This window comes from Chaetura pelagica, unplaced genomic scaffold (assembly GCF_000747805.2).
Source record: "Chaetura pelagica isolate M959 unplaced genomic scaffold, ChaPel_1.0 scaffold78, whole genome shotgun sequence".
NCBI lineage: Eukaryota > Metazoa > Chordata > Aves > Apodiformes > Apodidae > Chaetura > Chaetura pelagica.
In genome coordinates, this window is record NW_009954492.1 from 1,789,548 (window position 1) to 1,813,455 (window position 23,908).

Below are 23,908 nucleotides of genomic sequence, written 5' to 3' on the forward strand. Positions count from 1 at the left end.
TATCTGTATATAATTGTATATATTTTCTTGTATGATTCATTAGTGTTTTAATTAAAGCTGTGTAGTTTAGTTTTCAATCCAGCCAAGTCTCTCTCTTTTTCTCTCTCTCCTTCCCTACCTGGGTTGGGGGGAGGGGGGATCGAGAGCATTGTTGTCGGACCTGAGTCAAACGGTGACATTAATGTGACTTACCACAGAGGCTGCCTCATAAAAATGTGAAGTCAAATTAAAAAACTAAATATAAAAAAAAATCTGTGGCTCATTAAATCAAATAGATTGCTTTGAGGAATAGGCAGGATGTGTGTTTGTGCTTGTCTACTACATAATTATTTTTTTCTTATTATTTGCTTTTTTTTTAATTTCTAAGTTATTACTGTTATACAAGGCCTGTTGCCAACAAAAAGCCACTGGATATAGGTTTGAGTGTGTGCCTGTGACTTCTGTCATCAAAAGTAATCGAATTAAAAGGAAACTGGGAGCAATATACATATGAAATTGTTGGGAATATTAAAAAGTATTAATTTTTCTCCACCTGATACTACTGAAGCCTCAAGCTTCCAAGCAATTAGTTCCTATCTTCAGAAAATACAGAATTTCTAGTAAGATTTCACATCATTATAGATTGCTGACATCTAACTACCTCAAGACACTGCAAAAGGTGCTTCCAAAGGTTGACCTTGAATGCAGCAGTCTCCTTTACTGATAGGAAACATGTAATGCCAGAGCAAAGGAAAAGCTGCCCTAGACACCTGCAATAGCTTAGTCATCTTTATGCATAAACAGCTACAAAAATAAAGAACTGTGTGTCACAATACAAAGTTTTTTCTTGCTTTTCCCTACCTTGGTCATTCATCTTAGTTATACTCTGTGTTTCTAAGCATCTAATTTATTCATTTATTTAGATGACAGATCATTAAGGCCTTTTGCATTTTGAAATTAATAAAGTGGCTCTCTTTCAGCCACACCTTTTTGAATTCTGTGTCTGTTCCAAAACCCAGCCTGCTCTTGGGTACAGCAGTGTCCCAAGGGCTGAACTGTCACAAAACAAATGCAAAAGCCCTGAAACATCTGTCCTGGTCCAGCTGTTCCAAACTGAGCATCAGCACTCCTACACTCTCCATCCTGCAACAACGAGACTGTCCTGCAAGTACTATTTGCTTGTTTCATGTTTTGCTATCTGTTCTTTTTACTAAAGGCAAACCCAAAGAAACTCACCACATGCTCAAAGAAAGTGGCTGCAAGGTCTACCATCATCTTAGCTCCTCATGTGCACCAGTATATACTGGCTACCTTGTTTCAGCACTGTGACAAGACATGCTACCAGCAACAAGGGGCTCATTTCTTACTGTAAATTACATTTTTTTATCTTTTATTGTATAAGGAATAAATCTACAGCTCCTGTAAAGTCTCTGCAAATACGAAACAAGATGACCTCTCTTTCTTCAGCAGAGTTTTTGCCTGCTTTGACAACAAAGCAGTGATAATGGCCTATGTGTCTGTGTTTTAAATACAGAGAGTTTTTTAATCCTAAAAGTTGTCAAAACATGGACAAGAACAATTTTAGCTCACAATGCAGCCCAGGTTTATATTCTTTGCCAAGTTCACAATTTTACTGAAAGAAATTCAGAACATGATACCACAAGCAGCTACCATACTTGATGTTCCATGCATGTTTCCCTTTAACTAAGGTTTGATCTTGCCCTTCCTTTTTTTAGCCAATAGGAAAATCAGGAAAATAACTGCTAATTTCTAAAGCCCCATAATTCTCCAAGCTAGAGCTGAAAAACTGGAGTGACTCAGAACATCTCCAGTATAGTATTTTTCCAAATCATAGCAAGAACTCAAACTTCACATTCTGTTATCTCTAGAACTTGTTTCATAGTTTGAATGAGGGGTGATTTGCAAGCCATGTGACTACAATTAAAATTTTCTACTATGCTTCTGAATTTGCTGCTTTCTATTCAATTTTGTACAGGATGCTATTTATACAATGTAGTGCAAATACAAAAATAAGTAGGTCTGTTTTTTTACTTTTTTTAAACCTTAAGCCAGGATGCTTGTAATTAAATGTGCCTTTGCTGTCACTTTCATAAGCACAAAGTCTGCTGAAACAGCTGCACTAGTCTACGCTCTAAACCTCAGATTTCCAGTTGCAATTACTGCTACATGTAATACATTCAATATTATTTAGTTTTCCACCAGTGCAGTGAGAGCCAAACCATACCATTAACAGCATGACTTATAGGTAAAAAAACCCAAAGCACTAGCTCACAGTCTACTGGATTTGCTCTAAGAACTGGTGAATTTAAATCATGCACAAAGAGCTTTTAACATTAAGGAAGTCTTTAATCATCTTGATTTGAGAGGATTACAACACGGATCAGTTGTGATATGAATGGCATACTGGTAAAATTCTCAGCCTATTATAAAATCCCCATTCAATCTAATACACAGCTAGCCCAACTAAACTATGTTGGAAGATTAGGTTAAGCTTTAAATACATTATAAGCATAATTCTTCAGATGTTAAGTCCCAGGAAACAATCACTTTCAAATGGTCTGACATTCAAAAGAGAAAAGATTGCACATAACTGCTAAACTGGCAGGGGCAAGGACAGCAAAGAATATGGGATACATTTTTGGCTATGAATATTTTTTTTTAATCTTTTTCAGTACTCTTCAAAACATGCATGTGCAAACTCACTGTGCAGTTTATTGGTTTCCGAGTAAAAGAAATGAATCCCTCATCAGTGACAGGCAAACGCAGCCAATTAAAATGTCAAAAGTATTTTTCACTGTCCATCAGGAATGTAGGATGGTGATAAGTGCTTCTTCCCTTACTCAACTCAAAGGCTTTGAATTTGAAGGAAATTTTTTTAATAAACCTGCAGAGCCAACTGAAAAACTGCAGTGAGTGTTCAGAGTTGACAGTGGAGCTACACCGATCAAAAGAGTATTTGGGAGCAATAATTGTCACTGCGTTCCTGGAGTTGGCTTCTAGCTCTCAACCAAAAATCCACCCCCACTTCAAACCAAGACTCATCAATCTAAAATGAAATTGAAAATGTCATAATTCAAGGCAGGATTTTCATACATGATGCATCCAATACTTCAGTATTTGGTCTAAGCTATACTTATAATTTCAGTGTCAGCTGAAAGAATGGTTATCACACTGGTCTCTCCTTGATGGCTGGAGCCTAGAAGCCCAGCTTGAATTAATCCTCTAACTCTCATACAGTGGGAAATAGACAAGATGCATCTTGCCCCCAACGAGTTTCCAGGAGGAGTTATATGAAAATGTACCACAGTCAAGGAATCTTTAGGATTATTGCAATGGGGAAAGAGATTGAAACAAACACAAATGAGATATTTTTCCTCTTTCCATAAAATCAGGACCCTGGCTCTGGATTAATCTGATCCCCTCCATTAAGTTGAATTCAGATTGAGAGTCTTCAAACATTAGCTAGGAACTATTTAAATGCCAGTGCTTTAACCATCAGTCCTTCAAAAATATTGCAGTCAAAAGAAAAAATTAAATGCAATAAGCCTCCTACTGAATGAATAGAATTCTCACACCACCTTATTCAAGGGCAGGATATTTACATGTTTCTGCAGCAATTTCATCTGAGCTGTGTGCACATTTTGTGTTTTAAACTGGGCTATTTACAATGAACATGCTGAACAACACTGTTACTTGGTAAACGAAGAAGAGAATAAAACACAAGGGTGCAATGGACACTCAAAATTCAGACCTAGTGATGGTTGCAAAACCTTTATCTGAGGCATCAATTAACAGAATAAAGCCATGTTTTGGGAATTGGGGTTTAATTCAAAACACAAGCAAACAGAGAGACAAACGGAGGAATAGAGATCCTGATGCACTGACTCACATCACACTATCATCTGCCTCTTAAGATACACTTGCAGAAAAAATCAACCCAACTTATTTGGAAATTTACAGAGCTAAGTGACTTATGATATAAATAAATATACTCACATTTGTGCCCGGATTAAAATGTATAAAACTTACATTCATTAATATATTCAGACAGCACCATATTTAGACACTGGCAGAAATAAATTATAGAGACTAACACTATAAATAATAGACCTGAAACAAATCAAGAGAGTAAGAAAAAAGGTGTTTTCTACTTCATATCTCTACTCTCTCTTTAAAGGGCTATTGATTTACCAGTATTCTTCATTACTAAATGCAGGGTACATTTCATGTCAGTCAACCTAATCTACTGCCACAATTCCTTAAATTAATATGCTATTACTTTACCCTTCATAAGATCACTTACCAACTACTCCCAGGTTTAAACAACATTGGAGCTCTGAAAAGGCATTAAAAAAGTATTTCTGTGGGAAACCAGACTATTACTTTCCTATGGAAACAGATAATTATGGTACACACTAAAAACCTCATTTCAGAGAGCTAGAAGGATGGAAGGGAAAGGAAGAAAAGACATTTCATTCCTGCCTGTGCCATGTGCTCTAACCACTGTGTGTTTCTAGTCAGTTTTAAGCCTCCACTGATGACTATTTAAAATAAAGGTTTGATTTTCTAAAGAAACAGAATGTAGCACTGCAGGAACAGTCATACAGATGAGATCTGGGGTTCATCCACCTATTACCTATCTGGGGTTCTCTTCCTATTACCCCTCTCATGCTTAATGAAAGCTACAATAACAAGAGAATCTGAAAGGTTCCGAAATATTATTCACTATGAACTTTATTTTTAAAAACATAGGTAAGAATGTATACATACACTATTAACAGCTTCAGCTTCACAGGTAAGCTACCAGCAATGACACAGAATGAAAGTGTCACAGCACCCTACAGTATAAACTAGAAAGCTGCTGAAGGCTGGCTGGTTCAGTCATGAGCAAGCAGTAAGCCTCTCACTGATGCACCACCCAACAGTATGGAAAGCATAGCAGAGAGAAGTGATTCCCTGCAAGATGTCCCATAGGGAAGAAGAAAATAGACAACTAGAAATGGAGTTGGGAACTTCTGCAAATCGCCTTCTCTGCTAGGAGCTCTGCATGAGGTTAATCAGAACACAGGTTGTCAAAGACAACAGACCACTGCAGGACACCAATACAAGAAGTGGGCTTATCTTACAGATTTGCTTGAAAGATCTGTCCACTCGAGGTACTGGTTTCTGCAAAACACAGAAATGAAGTTTATAAAAATGGGCTGAAATCCAACTTCAGTAGCAGCTATGTTTAGGAACACTTAGATAAGAACAATGACCATACCGTTGTTTGACATATGGAAAGGTGGAAATGGCACCAGATGGACTAACTGGTGAATCTGATGCCTCAGATAATGTATCAGAACACATGTTTTCCAATGATCCTCACACCTTCTGTTCTTATTTCAAGGAGGCGGCAAGTACATTCAGATGTATTCCACCGGAACAAGAGATGGGCAGGCAGGTTAAACTCAAGCATCTCACTGAGCCATGAACAACAACCTGTTCAACAAGCCGTTTCATACCCAGAGACACGCTACATCATCTGGGTATGAAAATATTTTCATCGCTTGTGTATTTCTAACATTCCTTTCTTTCCCGCTTCACTGATACACTAACGGTCACCTTAGAACGTCAAAAGAAGCAGGCAGAGAAGCCGGCCACAATCTGGTCTGCTTGAAAGAGGCAAACTGTTCTGTGCCTTTGGTCAGCCAGGAAAAATGGCAGAGCAACTTTCGCACTGTGAGATTTTTTCTGGTAGAGAAAGGGCTGCATAGGTCAAAATTGATCCAGGCAACTCTCCTATGATGCACATAAAAAACAATGCCAATGCTGATAAAGGCAGAATGTTTCAGGCTTTCCTTACCATGCATCTATTTGTTTTAGATTCCCCACTGACAAGAGCTGTAGGCAGTGGGCTTGTAAAGCTGATTTGACTGATGAGGTTCTCTAGGGAAAGCTCTTCAAGGGGACTACTCTGCCTCCTGCCTCTCTTCTAAAAGGTACATCAACCAGCTAAGAAGTTTCACTTCCCACCTGCAGATAGATAATTTGGTGGAAATACTTAATCAGGCTCCTGTGCTATATTTAACTCAATAGATAGTCCCGTGGGTGACTATTCAGACAGATTGTGGTTACCAAACATGGCATGGTGTGTTAACTCCTCTTTTATGTTCCTAGGATTCAATAGAAAATAAAATAAAATATGTGTCTGCATCCATAAAACCTAGGAAAGTTATTATCTGAGTAACACACAACCTACTATTAGTATCTTGCTCAAGAACAGTTCCAGCTGTAAAACTACCATCACACAAATAATTTTTTTAGATGTTTTAGCAAAGAAATGCTGTCTCCAGGGATTCTCAAAAATAAGGGTAAATTTAAACATCTGCAACTATAAAGCAAATTTTGTATCTCTCTTAAAGACATTATTGCATCCTAGGGAAATGTACACTAAGTACATTGAAGCACACAATTTCAAAGTAATTGAGTTGTGTTAAATATCACTACCAATCTTATAGATGCATTTTAGTGCTAATGTCAATCATGAAATACACAATTTTTTGGCACATCAATTATTTCAGTCTGAAATAGTTTTCTATGTTTTTGTTCCATACTGACAACAATAGCACGTCAAAAAAATTACTGGATATTGTCATTACTGGATTAAACACTGGGAATTTTTAGATTTTGCCACTATGTGGTTTAAGTTAGGCAATTCACCATGCTTCAGAACAAAAGAAAAAGAAACTGCACTTAGTGCAGAGTCTTTATGTTTCTCTGGGTTAACAGGGTGATTATGAAAAGCTTATCCTTTGCTATGAATGCCTTGCCTGCTTAGAAATAGCAACAGCTACTAGCACTCTTCCATAGTCATGCTTGGTCTCCTTTCCAACATTTCACCGCAAATCCCATCCACTTCCAGGACACTTCTGCCTCTCTCTAAATGATGATACACACCACTTTGCCTCAGTGGTCAATAAAAAACACTCAGGTGTTTTGCCAACAGCATCAACTCCTGTCAAAAGGCTGGGTAGCTCTACCAGTTTGTTAGATCTCAGACAATTCAGTAAATAAACCAGACACAGAGGCTGAATTACCCTCCCTTATAGGAAGACACACCTACTTCAGAATGCCATTTGGATACATTGCTTAGCTACTTTGACAAAAAATATTGCAGCACACACCACTGTACCTCTTCAAAGAAGGGTAAACATTCAAAACAAACAAAATAACTTTTTTGGATTTTAAGGGATCTGGATAGCTCTCTTAAAAAAATTTCACACAGAATGACTGAAGGGAAAGAAAAGGGACAAGTGGGATCTCTTTCTAGTGCTCCATGCACCATTCTTCTGTTTTCCATGCAATGACAGAACGCTTATTTAGAAAAAGGCCATAGCAAAACAATGTTCCTCTAAGCACTAAGTGACTCAGAAAAACTGTACATAGTTTCTCATGTAAAATGGGAAATAGATTGGTGGAGCTGCACCCTGCCATCCTCAGGGAAAAGCAGCTTCACAAGAGGCAGAAGATCCCCAGCCCTCTGGTTACCAGCAGGAAGGACAGGAACTAGGAAAGGACGGGGGGGAATGGAAGCAGGTCCCTGCTACGGGTAGCAGAAGAGTTCTCACCAGGCCCTCCCCACATCTCCAGGTGCCCTTACAGAACAGATACAGGGCTCTGGAGATAGGGGACCAGTCAAACAATGATGCTGAAGAAGCCCCATCCAGGGAGCTCCCAAAGCTGCCAGCTCGATGCAGTAGGACTGCTCCTAAGGAGCTGACAAAGCAACCAGCTCCTCAGATTAGGACTGCTTCTGAGAAGAGTAAGAGGAGGGTGATAGTGATAGAAGATACCATTCTGAGGGGAACTGAAGGTCCCATATGCCAGCCAGACCCTTCCCACAGGGAAGTCTGCTGCCTCCCTGGGGCCAGCGTAAGGGATATAATCAGGAAACTTCCCGGCCCTCAGACTATTATCTTCTTTTGCTCTTTCAGGTAGGTAGTGATGAGGTTTGAGGGTAATAAAGAAAGATTTCAGGCAATTCAAGAAGTATGCAAGTGTATTATTCCACTGTTTCACTGTTTTAAGTCAAGATCAAACCCCACTATTCTACAACAGCGTGTATCTCAGTACTGACCATTTTGAAGGACTCCTGTAGAAGTTGTTACTCTTACTGGCTGTTTTGCTTTTGTAGAGTTGCTAGAGAAGTGTCGTCTGGACACAGAATTCTCTGGATTCTGCCTTTTTTTGTCCTTCCCTTTAGGAGGCTGAGGTGAGAAACTGTTTTCACCTGGATTACTGGATCCAGCAGTAGATTTAGATTGCCGATCGCTTCCCTGAAAAGAAGTGTACGTAATTACCACTGATGAAAATGGCAAAGTTTATTTTTGTTTTATTTCAGTATTATTTCATCCTTTCAATACTAAAGATTGCTCTCAGGTGTTAGAGAAGCATATTAACTTACAGTCAGTACAGTTAAGTGGTATCTTAATCTATCCTGAAAACTGTAACTATCTCTTTTACTTCCTATATGATCCAACAGATAAATGCATGTCAGAACTCTCAGAGGAAAATAAAACACATCGTATTATCCAAAAGCAATGCTTAATTTGATGAAAAGAGTGGCTAAATGATCTACACACGCATGCATATGATACACAGTTATATCTCATCTATGCATATGTGTGAAAAGTCACAAGATATATATAACTTGTGAATAATTATACACATTATTCTTCAGTCTAAATCTGTTCACAGTAAACATTGTAAAATTGTGAAGTGTACATAGAGGCCCTTGGGATGTTGCTTATGTTATTACAGGCTGCATAAAGGCTTTACCAACTGAACACCCTCAACACTGCCTCTTGTTAGAGCCTGTCAGACTCCTACTTTTGCCAGCCTAACAGTATATGTAATTTCTTCCTAATCCACTTCTGCCAAAACGCTCCATATAACAACAAAACACTCAAGCAGATAGGGCAGAAAACCTTATAATTATCTGGAACTGCTCACCTCATCACAGACATAGCTAAATCACAAAAGATACAAAGTAGATATAGTCTACTTCATTGTTTCACAGTTCAGGCTATCTTAGAACTTGCCCACCAGAAAGGCCTTTCATTCTGCAATGGTCATGGACAATTCTTTTCACCTCATTGCTAAAGGTAAAAGGTAATATATATAAAATGAAAATATTTGAAAAAAAAAAGTCCTGAACAAAAGCCCACATCTCGCTTTATAAAATCCAGTATGAATTATTACACTTTAATGTGATTCTTCTGGTTTTCACATAAACATAAATCTGTTTTAAAATGTCTTACTTAAATAATACCTAGCTTTTATCATCTCATAATTTGTCTACCAATATCATCAAATCTACCACTTGGGCTGCCTCTATAGTAAGAGATGAGGGCATGGCAACATTTCAGCCTCTTCTAATTCACCATTCTGTAAGAACTGTAAGTTCTGTAAGAACTTTTGTTAAAGGTTCTATGTTTTCCCTTAAGGTGTATAATTTGAACAAATAATTTAACAAATAAAAAGAGATAGCTGACTAGGTTTATGGGAAAGATTTGAAGGCAGTAGTTGACCTTCACTATGGAAAACTTTATAAAAAATAAAGAAGCCACTATCACAATAATATTTTCTCAGTTTCTTTTGTGGAATTGACACTGCAAATAGCTATGGATTCATTTAGCTTTAATAAGCATACCACCAGGTGGCTGTGGATTATTTTTTCTTCAGATTTAATTAAAACCCAAAGGACAGGGACTTTCCATCTGCCAGAATTAAGCAAAATTAGAAACAAGCTTTATTATGGCACTTGATACTTACACTGCCTTTAAACTTTCGAGATCCCACGATTGGAGGCAATACAGAGGCTTTGGAACTGCAGAAATAAGCCACATCTTAGAATTGTGTACACTCTCACTATCATAGACACTATGCATCTATAATCAAGTCAGATAATACCAAGTCAACTACGGCAACAGAGCTGTTTTATTCATTGCACATTTTCACAAAGAATTACTCATTTCTTCTCCCAAGACTATATTTAAATGTATAATCATCAACTTATTCAACTAAATGCATTACATTTCCCCATAATGTCCCCCTACTTTATATATCCAAAATTTGCAAAGCTGTATGAAGTGAATTACTATGTGAAAGATCCTTACAACTATTACAATTAAAAGTTCTATCAATTTCAACAAAATCATGTTTATATCAGTTGATTAACACAGCTTTTCACTGTCCCTAAATTCAATTGTTTTAAATGCTGCTTCCCAAAATACTTTCAAGTTATTCACATTGTCTACAGTTGCTTATTAAAAAAAAAAGTTACATTCCAGTTTATATTAATTTATATTTGTGGGACAAATTGTAATTTCTTTTCATTTACTTCAATGAAATGCTCCCAATTTTCATGTTTTCTATAGATAGCAAAAGCCAAAATTTCTCCTTAGAGACACCTGAATTAGGACTCTCTTATGTAATAAATACATGCAAATACATAGCATTCTTAAGGGAGTACATATTCCAAAAAAGAATACCAAGCAAGTGTAGATCTAGAGTGGTGTAGCTGCACTTAATCTCATTCAGCTGGCATGGAAAAAACCCAACTTAAGCCAAGTCAAAATAATCCTTTCTCTAACATGAATTTACTGATGCATAACCAATGGCATATTTATAAGGTTAAAAATTCTTCTAAATTTCTGTCTTCTCTTTTGTTTTTGTTATCTCAACAGTCTCAGAAGTTTTCAATAAAGTTTTGTATCCATATTAACCCATCCACCTCTCATTCTTGGAATGATTATTTTGTACTGTACCAATGATACTTTGTAAACAAATTGACACACACAAGTACCTGAGAAGCATATCACACACCTATAGAACTTACCCTTGTGGCCATTTCATTGTAGATTTGCTACACAGCAGATCACCATATGGTAGTTTCTTAAACTTTTCTCTACCCACTGCAACATAAATTTGTCCGTTCTCCAAGTCTGACCCATCCTGAACAAGTCTTCCATCCAAAGTGTAAAGTCTGAAAAACAGAGACCTTAACACTCAGGTGTATAAAGAGCATTGAAAGCCATGTTAATCTAAATTAATAAATCACATTGAATTTCCAGGTACGAAACCAAATAAAGTACAGTGGCTGCCATACAACGATCAGTCACTACACAAAAAAAAACAAACGCCAAAAGACAAGGAAAGGCAGAGCAAAATAATTACCTAAATCACAGTTTATATAAAACAAATTAAGTTGATATGAAACAAATTAATATTTTTTCCATTAAAAAATGTGAACCACTATGACAGATTAAATACTCTCATAATTTCTAAAATTAATTAAATTACTTTGTACTTAGAAGGTCCTTAATGTCTTATCCCTGGTATCATGGTAGGGATATATTCCATGAGTTCCTGACCCCTCTCATACCAAGTTCCACCTCCCATCTGTGCTTTGGGCACTGTGCAGTAACATGAGAACAGGGCATTAATGGCCTCGTGACTCTAAACCCAGAACCTGTCCACCTAACACAGCCCAAGCTTATAATATTGCACTGATATTGTTATGTTGGGAGATCAGAAAGTTGTGACATGGCTGCACCTGGTGGAGTAAGGCTGGAAGTTGCAGGAAATACATTTTAACAAGAAGCTATATATCTTAGGCACCTACAATACCAATTATGAATATGTGTATTATATCAGGAAGATTTTTACCACAATAATTTCTGTTTGTACACTTTGCTGAGAAGGAAGAAATATATTAGGCACTGGGCGGGGAAGCAGGGGCAGTCAACACTTTATGTCCATGCTATCTCAATTGCTTTATTGTAAAATTTATGTTTAAATGTTATGTTTAAAAATGGTCAAAACAATGAGGAAGGATGAAAAAATAAAAAATAAATAAGATCTTTCCTATGAAGCACATTCCAAAAATCAACAATATTTATATTTAATTAAAAAGTCAACATTAACAGTTTGCATTTAGCTCTTAAATGCAGGAATGTTGAATGTCCATCCTATATTGCCTTCTAGAAGCCTTCTACAGAAGCTACTGTATGTGTTATCATAAATACCAACACAGTGCAAGGAGATATAAAATTATACATACACCTAAACAATGAACCTTTTAGGAAGAATATCAAAACCCTGCCTTAAGAACACCTTTGACTTACAAAGCGCAAAAAAAATCACTTTAATAGAGAAAAAGCTTCTCATTAAGTTCACACACATGGTCACACAACCTTCAATAAATACGGGGGGGGGGGGGAGATGCAGCTTGTAGAAGTGGGAATCACAGAATAGCTGAGGTTGGACACTCAATGATCTCTGGAGATTGCCTGGTCCAACCACCCTGTGCAGAGCAAGAGCAACTAGAGTAGGTTGCTCGGGGCTGTGTTCAGGTGTGTTTTGAATATCTACAAGGATGGAGACTCCACAACTTCTTCCAGGTTTGATGACCCTGTGGAGAACTGGCCTCCAAAAAAAAGTATGTCTTTCACTGAAATTGACTGCAATAGAGAGATCTCTTGCTATTTATTATGCAACAAAGATGCCCCTTTTCGTCACTTTTTCTGGTCTCTGGATTATAATCTAGGGCTTATCCTGTGGAATGCCATTGGACTTCCATTTTGCCTCCTGAATCCAAGTAAAAAATTGACAGCCAAAACAAAGCAAGCATAAAGGCTGACAAAGGAGACAGTGAAGACACAACTTGTAGGACCAATATTGCCACAGTTGCTCATGCACGACCAGGATCCTATCAGGATGAAGTACCTCACCCCCATGCCCAATCTGGCAAGCAGAAAAGCTCCTTTGTCATTGTCTACCCTCTCATATTTCTTACTTACATCCCTATTCTGATGGGGATGATCAATAATTGTTTTTTTTTCAAAACAACACTTGAAATTGGGCAAGACTTGGGCAGCTTTGTATATCTTTTAGTAACACACAGAACTGCTATATACGCAATGCAGGTTCTCATTAGTTCCACTTACCCTTCTTTAATGAGGAATTGTATCTTTCCAGCATCAGTGGTCTTACAGGAACTCCTCTAATGCTAACATAGTTTCAGTAAGCCCCAGCAATTAATGTGTAACTTATTAAAGAGCAATGATCACTTTACTGAAGTATTTCATATGTATTCTTAGCATTTTAAGGAAAAGAAAATTAAAACTGGGTTAATAGAAAACCAAAAAGGAAAACATTAAATAATTCAAAATGTCATGTACATTATCTCATTTTTAAAGGATTAAAATGGAACACTGGAGAGAACTTCTCAAATGCAATCCTAGCTATGTGGAGAATGATTTATGCTTTCATGTACGTCATTCAGTTTCACCAAGAAGTGACACCAAGTAATGACAATAAAATGTGAAAAGTTTTTAAACTGCTTAAAAACTTCAGAGCAAAAATAATTGATATGCTGCAAACAGCTGTTACTTTGCTCAACTCCAAGTTACAGTAGCTGAAAATCAGACCCAGCAAGCTGCAACACCTGTAGATTTACCTTATTGCAAGTAGAAGTGCTAAGTAGCCAGATAACAAACACAAAGAAATGCAAGGCTGAGAGGAAAAAATCGATGAGAGCTAATAGTCAACAGACAGCATTGCCTTACATTTCATAGTTTGCATCAGCTCTGAGAAAACATTCAGAACTGAAATACTATCTTATCTTCACTGATTGAGAAAGATTTTACAAGCATAGCTTCAGGCATTGCATAATCTATGAAGAATGGTTTTCCACCTAAGGTCCTTGCCCCTCTGAGGAAAAGGTTTTCTGTAATGGGGTCTGCATGGGGCAACACTGGAATGTCAGTAATTTGCCAGTACACACCTTGGCAGCCCACTTACACTGCAGTGTTTTTCATGAAAGCTGCATGTATCATTGACACAACTACCAAATCCTATTTTAGAGAACTTATCTTATATTGTAAAAGCCTTAAGGGACTGAAACTTTCCTATCCATGAGGTAACTTCCTATTTCTGGGATACCACAACACATAACTGCTGATACACTGGAACTGGCCACCCCTCCCACTCCAACTGCTACTTTGGTCTTAAGTCTTATTAGGAGGCTGAGCTGGCAGAGTATAAAGCACCACCTAGTCATAGCACACATCTTCAAAAACCAAGATTCTGTATTTCCCTTGAAATTGCCTCAGTAAATTTAAAGAGCTATTTAAATTAAAAGGTATCATGGACTGCATCTATTATTGCACATTCCCAACATTTCACCAACTTTACTGTGCTCATTTATTTTATTCTGGCATGTAACTTAATTATTAATACTAAACATATTGCATTATTCTTGTACTATTACACAGCTGCTAACTAAATACTTAATCAAGAAACAACCGTTGAAAAAAAATTGAGGGTTTTTTAAAAATAGCAGCTGAAATTAATCTGAAGGTCACTTAGAGTCACCGTATTTCCATTTTGTGGCTTTTTGATGTATTTTAATTTTGTTACAGTGAGATTTCCCATGAAGCAGGAATTATCCATTATATCTACCTATTGTGTTATAAAAACATATCTATGCCTATCAAATATATCTTGCAAATATGCAGCTTCCTAATACCTGTGAACAGCTCCACTTCTGAGGGTAACTTTTCCTGTAACCATTTCAAGAATATGATCCCAGTGATTGAGTGTTTTCCTGGGAATGAGGAGGCGCACCACAGGGCTAATAAGGTCTCCATTGCCAATCAGGCTGAAAGAAAGCAAAGCAAATCATTTGGAGGAGCATTTTAAACAAAACTCACCTGAAGTTAAGACACAACCACCACCTGCAACAGCAGTTCACTAACTGAAAATTCTACTTACAAAATAGTGTAGGGCTCTTGGAGTGGTTTTCGGAACCGTGCTGACACAGTGATTCTACTGTGAGTAACTGGCTTGACCTGCAAGGAGAAAAAGAATTAGAAGTGGCTCAGGCTTCAGACGGGGAGTTTGCCCTGAACACCACCAGCAAAGGGGGCCTCATGTCTGTAGAAAGAACTTCTTGTTTTTAAAACATACTTCTTTTTTTTTTCCATGTCAGTGTCACCTTCTACAGGGCATACATGATTACTGCTGCAAATTCATACACATGCTGAATAACAACCACAGTGTAGTAAATCACAGTACAGCCTGGCACAACTTACAGTTTCCACTGAGAGGTCAGAAGTGCATGGACATCTTTAGTAACTTCTCAGCTGCTGTTCCTAGAGACTCGACACAATGCTCCCAAATGGCCCAGGCAATTCAATCATCTTCTCTCTTTGACAATAAATGCCATCTCTAGGTCTCTCTGCTATTCTTTAATAAGGTCTTTACATCTAAATCCATCAGTGATTTATAAAGGCTGCTGTATACTAACCTCATTTTAGGGCAACAACTCAGAAGTGAGTTGCACTGCAGATTTTTACCTCTCGGGAACAGATAAATCTGCTGAAGTAAATCCGTTCTCAATGTCTTCTAAAAAACAAGTGTATCTATTCTGAATTCAGCTGACTTTACCTTCTCGCCTTTCTGAAAGACCCCTGTAAGCAGTGAAGCCTTCCTAACCTTCCATTTTCTTTGAGATCTAGGGGACATGAAAACTTAAGTTGGTTGCGGATGAAGGAAGGCAGAATTACCCTTTGCATAGCACAGTAAATAAATGGAAAAAATAAGCAGTGGCAGGGGCATGTTGATCTGAAGCTCAGTGCAAAGAGATATTTTGGCCAGAGACTTCTGTAAGAGGAGAGACAGCAAGAAAGATGTTGCTGCTACACTGTGCCAGCAGTGCTTGTGGACCAGACTAGGGAACAGGCTCCTTGGGACTCCCTCTTTATGCAAGCAATTTATTAGGCAGCGCATTTACTCCTTACGATGTATTTTGTAGATACATGTTAGTCTTGACCTTATACAATGAGAATTTTTGTACTAGAGTGTACATAAGCTATACCTTAATGTCTAAGTTATTGCAGTTCACAGAGTTGCTGTTAATTCTAGAATGCTCTAAATTTGGTGGAAGATTCACACATACTACTACATTCTTGGAAAGTAATAGGTTACTATCATACAGCTCATCAGGGAAGGCACAGAGATTTTTGGAAGCTGTCAAATAATTTAGGAGCTCAGCCATTCTAGTAGGAACATTAAAAGTGCATTTTTCAGAGCATAATTACTCATTTATGTCAGAAAAATCTGAGATTAAAATTAAAATGTTGATTAAGAAATCTGCAAGAGAGCTTCAGAATACAGAAGAAATAATGTAACTTTTTCTACAGAGTATGCTACTGAAGGCTGAGGCAGTACTGATTCACTTCCATAACATCAGGTCCTAACATTTAGGCTCCAAACACAGATTCCATCTAAAATGGGAATGACTTAACTTCAGCTGCCCTTATACCTTTCTGTGTAGCTGCAAGGAAGCCAGGCTAATCCCCTGTAAAGTATTCAACATATAACTAGTAAGGCCTTATGTCACTTTTTCTAAAAGTTGATTCTTCGTCCATTCCTGATGCTCCATTATGCTGCTGATACCAATACTCAAGCCCTCACCTACCCCAAGCAGTCCATCAAACCAAGTTCTCTAATCCAGTCTGTATCTCTCAGGTTTCAATGATCCACACTTTACTAGAACTAGTTAGAAAGCACTCAGTAAACATAAAGGAGCCCTTTAGAGTAGTCCCAGCTGTGCCTAATTATTTACTTGTTCCTGCAAGCTGATGAAACCATTAATTTAGATGTAGGCTCCTCAGAAGGCCGTAATGTTATTGCATGCAGCCCAATCACTTGGCCCTTGAGAAAACAAGCAACCTGGCAGATGTTAAGAGCTCATTTCTTATTCAAAGGATTGTATTTCTGCCAATAACAGGTACTGTGGTATCAGCTTGCACATTGGTCTTTTTTGGTCACCTTCTCAAGCAGCCATTAGTATTTCTAGCAGCTGTGGAGTAACTAGTGGATTCTAGTCTGCGGAGTAACAAGTCAGCCCTGCTCTTAAGCAAACTGCAGGGCACAAGCTTGGGCAGAGATTTAATATTTGTCTTATCTGCCTAAACCAGAACTTCAAGTGTGTTTAAATCAATTATGCCTCCTATATTAAAAGATGAAAATAATATGTTAGTGCAATATTATATTTGCTGATGTAACACCACAACAATCAATGCATGGAAACACTAAGATGACACTATCAAAACACCCACAGCTATTTAGCACAGTGCATAAACAAGACCTCAGTTTCTGGGAGCTTGAAATAGAGCAGCTCACGCTAAATTAAGAGATGCTGGACCTCGGTGGCACAGAACTCTGAAGAGTCTTGTCACACTCAACATGAACAGTAGGCACAAGTGGACTGCATCTTTTCTTGAGGTCCATATGGACTTAGGCAGATGTTTAGGCTATCACTGTTTGTCTGGAAGAGGAAGGATAACTGAAGTCTTTGGGACTCCTTGTCTCCTGAAGGTATGTCTTACACCTGATCTGCTTCATGGTTCAAAAGAAATATCAACTATTTATATTCATCCACAACACAGGCACAATCTGATGCTGCAAATGAGACGAAAGGAGAAAGTAAATACATAAATTACATGAATTTTTTTTAAAGCAAACACAGGGAAATGCATAGGGGTGCTACAAATGAGCTATGTGCAACAACTTTAATTTTGAAGCTGGTAAGCATGCAAGCAAGTACAATATAGTATGATACAGTATTCCACAATGCACAAGAAAGAACTCTTAGAGATGCTGAATGTATGTTATAGCTATAGTACACGCACCAAGTACAACAGCATAAAAACTCAGCACAAGCAACCCTAGCCTGCTCTGAAGCTGCCTTTTTGAAAAACAGTTTGACTAAATCTACACTGCATTGTGATTAAAAATAATAATAATAATAATGATAAGGAAAATAAAAAAGCCCAACTCTATACAGCATTCTTCTAATTAAACTTAGTGTCCTGTTCTTTCTTTAAGTGACTACCTTCTAGAGTTTAGAACAACTTCTGTCTGACCAACTGCTCCTGGTTATGAAAAGCAAGTCACATCATTTCAATATACAGAAGTATACATTGATAAAAGACCAAGTGCTCAGCCACTGCAAATCAATCTAGTTCCTTGGAAGTATATGGAATTATGCCAAACCACACCAGTAGAAGACCTGCTCCAGGATTTAATTAAAGAATACATGGTTCAGCTCTTACTTTGTTTGTAGGAGGCAACACAAAGCTGCAATGTCTGGAATAGCCTGACCCCTCTGGCACTGCAGTTACATATTAACAATGATGTGGTATTGGGTGAAAGTTTGTGCTTATACAAAGAGACCAGCATCACTTAGACCCCTTAACTCTTTATTTTCTTTTAATTTTGTCAACCACATTCTAAGCTGATGTAAATCAGCACTGAGCGATTTACATCAGCAGATTTACATTAATCAATGGTCTGGCCCCATTATGATTTTATCTTTAAATTTTGTACATTTTCAGTTTGTTTCAAAAGATCCATTAAAGGGCAGCTTCCATATCCTACTTGCAGATGTTGCCAACATTTAACGATTTGTTATGAGATACTCATCTGAGGCATTACATGACAACATATAGCAGTACCGCAAAGCTTTTAGGGGAGGAAGGAGAAAGCATTATATCAGTTGAAATTCAGAGGGAACTTTAAGTAAGCTGGAGACAATCAGTCAAATGAGAATTTGCAAGGCAACAATACCTAACCACAGTTGGAAATACACCATAGGATCACAGACACTCACAACTATGATAACTTTTACCTTTCTGTTATACACAGAATTTGTTATTTCCCACAGTGCCCCTTACACCAACAGCAGTGTGGATCTTTCATACTTTTTACCACCTGTGAAACAACTTTGCAAAACATCTGGTAGAGTTTGGGATAAACAAAGCAGCTAAAACCAACACAGGCTAGGCTGTGGGAGTGGGGATCAATCTGCAGCATTTGAGATCTCTGTAAACACTCAAATTTCAGAATACTTTCTATAGAGAGTCTCTTAAGAGTCCAGCTTTCATCTTCATTTGTAATTCACTGTGGTTGGATTTGTGTGGCTGAATGTTGGCTGCAGCCATATGCCTCTTAACATCTCTTTGAAAATACAAAGCCAACAGCAGTTCAGCAACTAGGTGAAACACGGTAAAAAATCCACAACCTCACAGCTGCTTTATAGCATCTATACACTTTCCCCTCATTCTAAAAAATACACTACATATTCACAAAATTTTACAAACACAGACAAAACACTTGGCAAACACACACAACACATTGCACAATCTACTTTGGATACTTACATCTTCCACTGTTGACTGTCGGCAAAAAAATAAAATCAAATTATCAGCAGTCAAACCATTACCTCAGGTATCTTATTTGCAGATATAAAAAACAGTTTCTATAAGAAAAACATTTGGAATTAGAGTGTGCATATTCACACATGTATACATGTATATAATGTGTTTATGCACACATGTATACAACAATTTAATATATTTTTCATACAAAATACATATTCTGTTTATGTTCAGCTGACCACATGAAGGACAGAAGATCAACTAAGAACATGCTACTCCCTTTTAGAACATTACAAATGGGCTTAGCACTCAAGCAAAGATCAAGAATATTTGCTCATGCAATGCTTCTAACTCACAGAAGTGTGACATGGGGGAGAGAATGTTATGGACATGGCATCACAGGGAAAGCATAATTGAGGATGGTTGTTCATGTAAGGACTATGAGTGAGTCTAAGACAACTCTTCACTTCCAGCTTTCTGCAGGACAAGTCTCTCCACAGGTTGGCAAATGACACAGGGCTGTGCTGGTGTCCCAGTGGAGAGATGTCCTGGAGGAGAGATGTTCCTTCCTGCTCTGAGCCACCCAAACACTGGTTTGAAATACACAGATTCACTTCTTTCTTCAGAAATGTGTTAACCAGTAAATGTTAAAAAAAAATCTCTGCAATGAAGCTGTAACAAAATAATGTTCATCTGTTTTGGCTGGTATTAATCTATTTGCTGATCTCCACACATAAAGTTTTTGCTTTAATGACTGCAACTTGATAGTTTTTACACTTCCTACTCAAATACAGACTGGAAAGTGGGACAGACCCAGCAAAATACCTAATCTTCTATTTGCTACTCTTGAATTGTAAGAGACATGACACTTCAGTGAATCAGTCTTTGTATATTAGAAAAGTACACAGTTCATTATATAGTATTTAAATTGTCATCTGAATATACCATGCTGCATATTTAGTTCCTAAAAAGACAACCTTTATACACTTGAGGATAGTTTAAAATATAAACATTCCATTCTTAGCATGTATTTTCCCTCCAGTGCATACTAAATAATTAGAAACACCCTAAATACAGTCGTCTGGCAGAACTTTCACAGGCTGCCATGAGAACACAGACTAGTTATCTATACCTAAGAATGGTGTGACTATCTGATTTATTTCCTTTTCTTACCAGAAGTGCCTCCCATGAAAGAGGGCAACTGCCAGATTTACAGGTTTACACGTATTTATAAAGCCACTCTGGACAGCAGCAAAACAGCAGTAAAAAAATGCAACCTCCCTGAAGCAGATGCTCTGTGCTGGTTTGATATACTCAGGCCTAAGAGCCAGCCTTTCCTACTGCTGCATTAGTACAGTCTTGGGTGCTACAAACATCTCATTGGTTTCTCACGTCACTTTATAACTAACCTTTATGAAGTTTTAAATATTTCAACACAATGTCACATTCCAAATTTATCATCTCATGCAATGAGCCATGGCTTTACCAGTTTGTTACAATGGCCTCTTTGTTAATCAATGTGCTCAGGAAGATTGAGAACAAATATTTGCATTCCCCTAGGGTAGAAGTGGGGTCAAAAGAACAAAAACCCCATTTATACACACTATCACTACCTGGTGATGTGAAAGAAAGGAATGTTCAAGGTTCAGTAATCAAAAGCAAATCAGAACAATAAGTTTCCTAAAGCTATTACAGCATAGGAAACATCTTACCTTACCTATTTCATAGAAACATGACTTTTTTTAAATGGGCACTTTCATACACTGATGAAAGATGCAAAGTCAAACTCGCTGAGGTGTTCATTCAGTACAAAACCATTTAAGATACCCTACAGAGCTGTTAACCTGGGATTTAAGATATTTAAGATATTTAAGATACCCTACAGAGCTGTTAACCTGGATAATCTATGCTTCCCTGGCTACTGGGCATTGCCAGATGGATAGTTCTAAACAGCCTTGAGCAAGAGCCTACCAGCCTTTCTATTGTTGTGGACACAAAACAACACTCAAACTGCCATTAACTGAATGTATTTCTAAAATAAATACCTCACAGCACCACAGCAGTACACATACTTCTCAACCCACATGAAACATAGATGAGGCAGAAATGAACAATGCCAGAACAAATGGTTATGTACTGACTCAGGCAGCCTTCTAGACTGCATCACTCCTAAAAATTCCTGAAGTTTTTAAAGCCTCCCTCTTCACCTCGAAGGTACATCATCCTCCTTTTCCGCTGTGGTAAATGAATGGGAGTTCATATCCCCTGTGCATCTGGGGTTAAGTTTCACCTCATCCAGCTAAGTCCTGGAAAGAAAAATCTTTCACTTGGGATCTATCACAGTTTTGGGGCATTAGGTTAGGAGCCAGATCTTCAGCTGGGACATACCAGACAATGGCTTGGCCTTATCTGCACAGGTACTTAGACTGTAATCCTCCAGCATAAATCATATCTCTGCTGCTTCTGGATCCCAAGATCAGCTACTATTTTTTCTCCAAGTTGCATGACACCATACCCTACACTACTTACACCACACACAATATTGGGATCAGTAATACAGATTTCATTCAAGCAAAGTAGATCTTGCTGCTCACTTGTCCTTGACATAGTACTGCCAATTGTGACCTTTTTTGCTGCCCACTATTTCTGTATTTTCCCCAAATTCCTTAGACTTACTTGAACCAAAAGGAAGTCTCTGACCTGAAGGGCCTGAACCTGTGAACAGTGGCAGCTGAAGAACAAAAAGCAACCCCCCCGATTATTATTTTTTTCACTTTTTTAAATGAAAGGTTGTTAGTGATTCCCGTAAGTCAGTTTATCATGCAGCCACAAGTTTTTAATGAGACTAACATGCCTCATTAAAAACCTTCAGTCCTGGCACCTCTTCCCTTCCTTCCAGCCTCCTCACAGACCAAAAAGAACAGTGATCCTACAGAACAAGGCAGACAGGTTAATCAAGGAAGTGAGTGACTTTCAAGTTTCATATCAAACTCAACATAGACCATTAAATTCTCCAGTGGCATGAACCAAAGACTCTGCAAGTCTTTCTGTTGCTCCAAAATCCACTAACTCCATCTGTAAGCAAGCTGGTAATTAAAATACTCAGATTTACATAACTTAGGTATACAGAACTATACAGTAAGAAATGTTATTAATTCATAGACCCAATTAGAAAAAAGGACACAACTTACGTATTAACTGTATGTCTAGCCAGTTCTTCTCTAATTCCTCCTGGTATTAGATTATGAACACTCAGGAAGAATATCTGTTTTGTATGTCTTGTTGTGCTAATTATGTTACCAGGATACTAAATACCAAACAATGACTTATAAAATTTAACTGCTAAAGACGTTGCTCAGGAGATTAAAGATGCATATCACATTTTTTAATCGTTGCATTTTTATATTCTTATTCCCTAAACTACACCTACAGCAGAATTCCTAATTAATTCATTGTCAGAAAATGAGCAATTCTTTACTTAGTCTGTGACACCTGCAGTAGAAGAAATTAAACTGGTCAGATATGGAGTAGCAGGAGGGTTTAGTTTTGCATAGTGGCACAGGAATATGAAGTAGACCTTTGCACACAATTTGTTTCCAGACATACAAATATTTTGTGTACAGTAATTTTCAGTAGCACAAATCATGTTTTTTTCTTTCTAATTCTTAGGACACAACTAGAAAAAAATATCCTGTGAAGACATTGTTTTGACATGAAAGGGCTGTAACTTGCACAGGCTAGGATAATTTCCAATATCTACTCAGGCACTCTCTTACCCTCACAAAACTATCTAGATACAGAGAAAATATCAATGAACCATTTCTAATTGACAATTAAAAGTTAAAGTGAATCTAGAGTCCACTCACTGAAAAATGACAAGTTTTTTTTATTATCAAACATGTACATTATTTGCCAGATAAGATAGATGCTAGGTTTTAAATTAACAATAATTATAAAAATTGGGATTTTTCATTAGAATGTAGTTGAAAAAAAAGCAAAATATGTTAGGGACTTAGCATAACTAGCATAAATGTATCAAAATACTTTGTGAAATCAAGACAACCTTATAAGCTTCCTAAATTAAAATTTAAAAATTAATCCAATCATATCACTGCTGACAGATGAGTGGTGACTCTGTTGTCCAGCAACTAAGATGCACTTAAAGGATGCAGAAGAAACAACTCCTATAAATGCTACCTAAACAATTGAATTACAAAATATGGAGGAACAGAGGGAAACAGAAGTTGATGCATTTATAGTAACATTTCAAAGGTTTTTTAAAATTCTGACCATATCTTCAGATCTACCAGGTCTCAAACATTTTATTTTCCACCTCAGATGCCCCTGTCATGATGCCCACCCCTCTTTTGTCAGCACTGGACAACCAGGGAACATTTCCTGGCTCAGGATCCCACCAGGAATGCAGTGGCTGATTGACTGTGGCTGTGCTCTGCCAATTAATGGGACTAAACTGATGTGCTGCACCTGGAGACCACCAGTAGAAGTCACATTCTCCCTGTCACAGTTTCACTCTGCAATCATATTCCATCACAGGAGGAGAGACACTCTGTGAAGCTCCCTAGCAAGCAAACACGCTCTACTCTATGACCTAGCACATGTCTGTGCCATCCAGCATA

General features: G+C 37.7%; 1 protein-coding gene across 1 annotated transcript in view; it reads right to left on the minus strand.

Annotated features, from left to right (window-relative positions):
* DCDC2 (doublecortin domain containing 2) overlaps positions 1 to 23,908 on the minus strand; it is a 72,730-nt gene that overhangs the window by 30,875 nt on the left and 17,947 nt on the right. Inside the window, 5 exon segments of the mRNA XM_010004525.1 lie at positions 8,120 to 8,318; positions 9,817 to 9,871; positions 10,883 to 11,029; positions 14,576 to 14,707; positions 14,821 to 14,897. Of these exon segments, the coding sequence (XP_010002827.1) occupies positions 8,120 to 8,318; positions 9,817 to 9,871; positions 10,883 to 11,029; positions 14,576 to 14,707; positions 14,821 to 14,897 (610 nt within the window).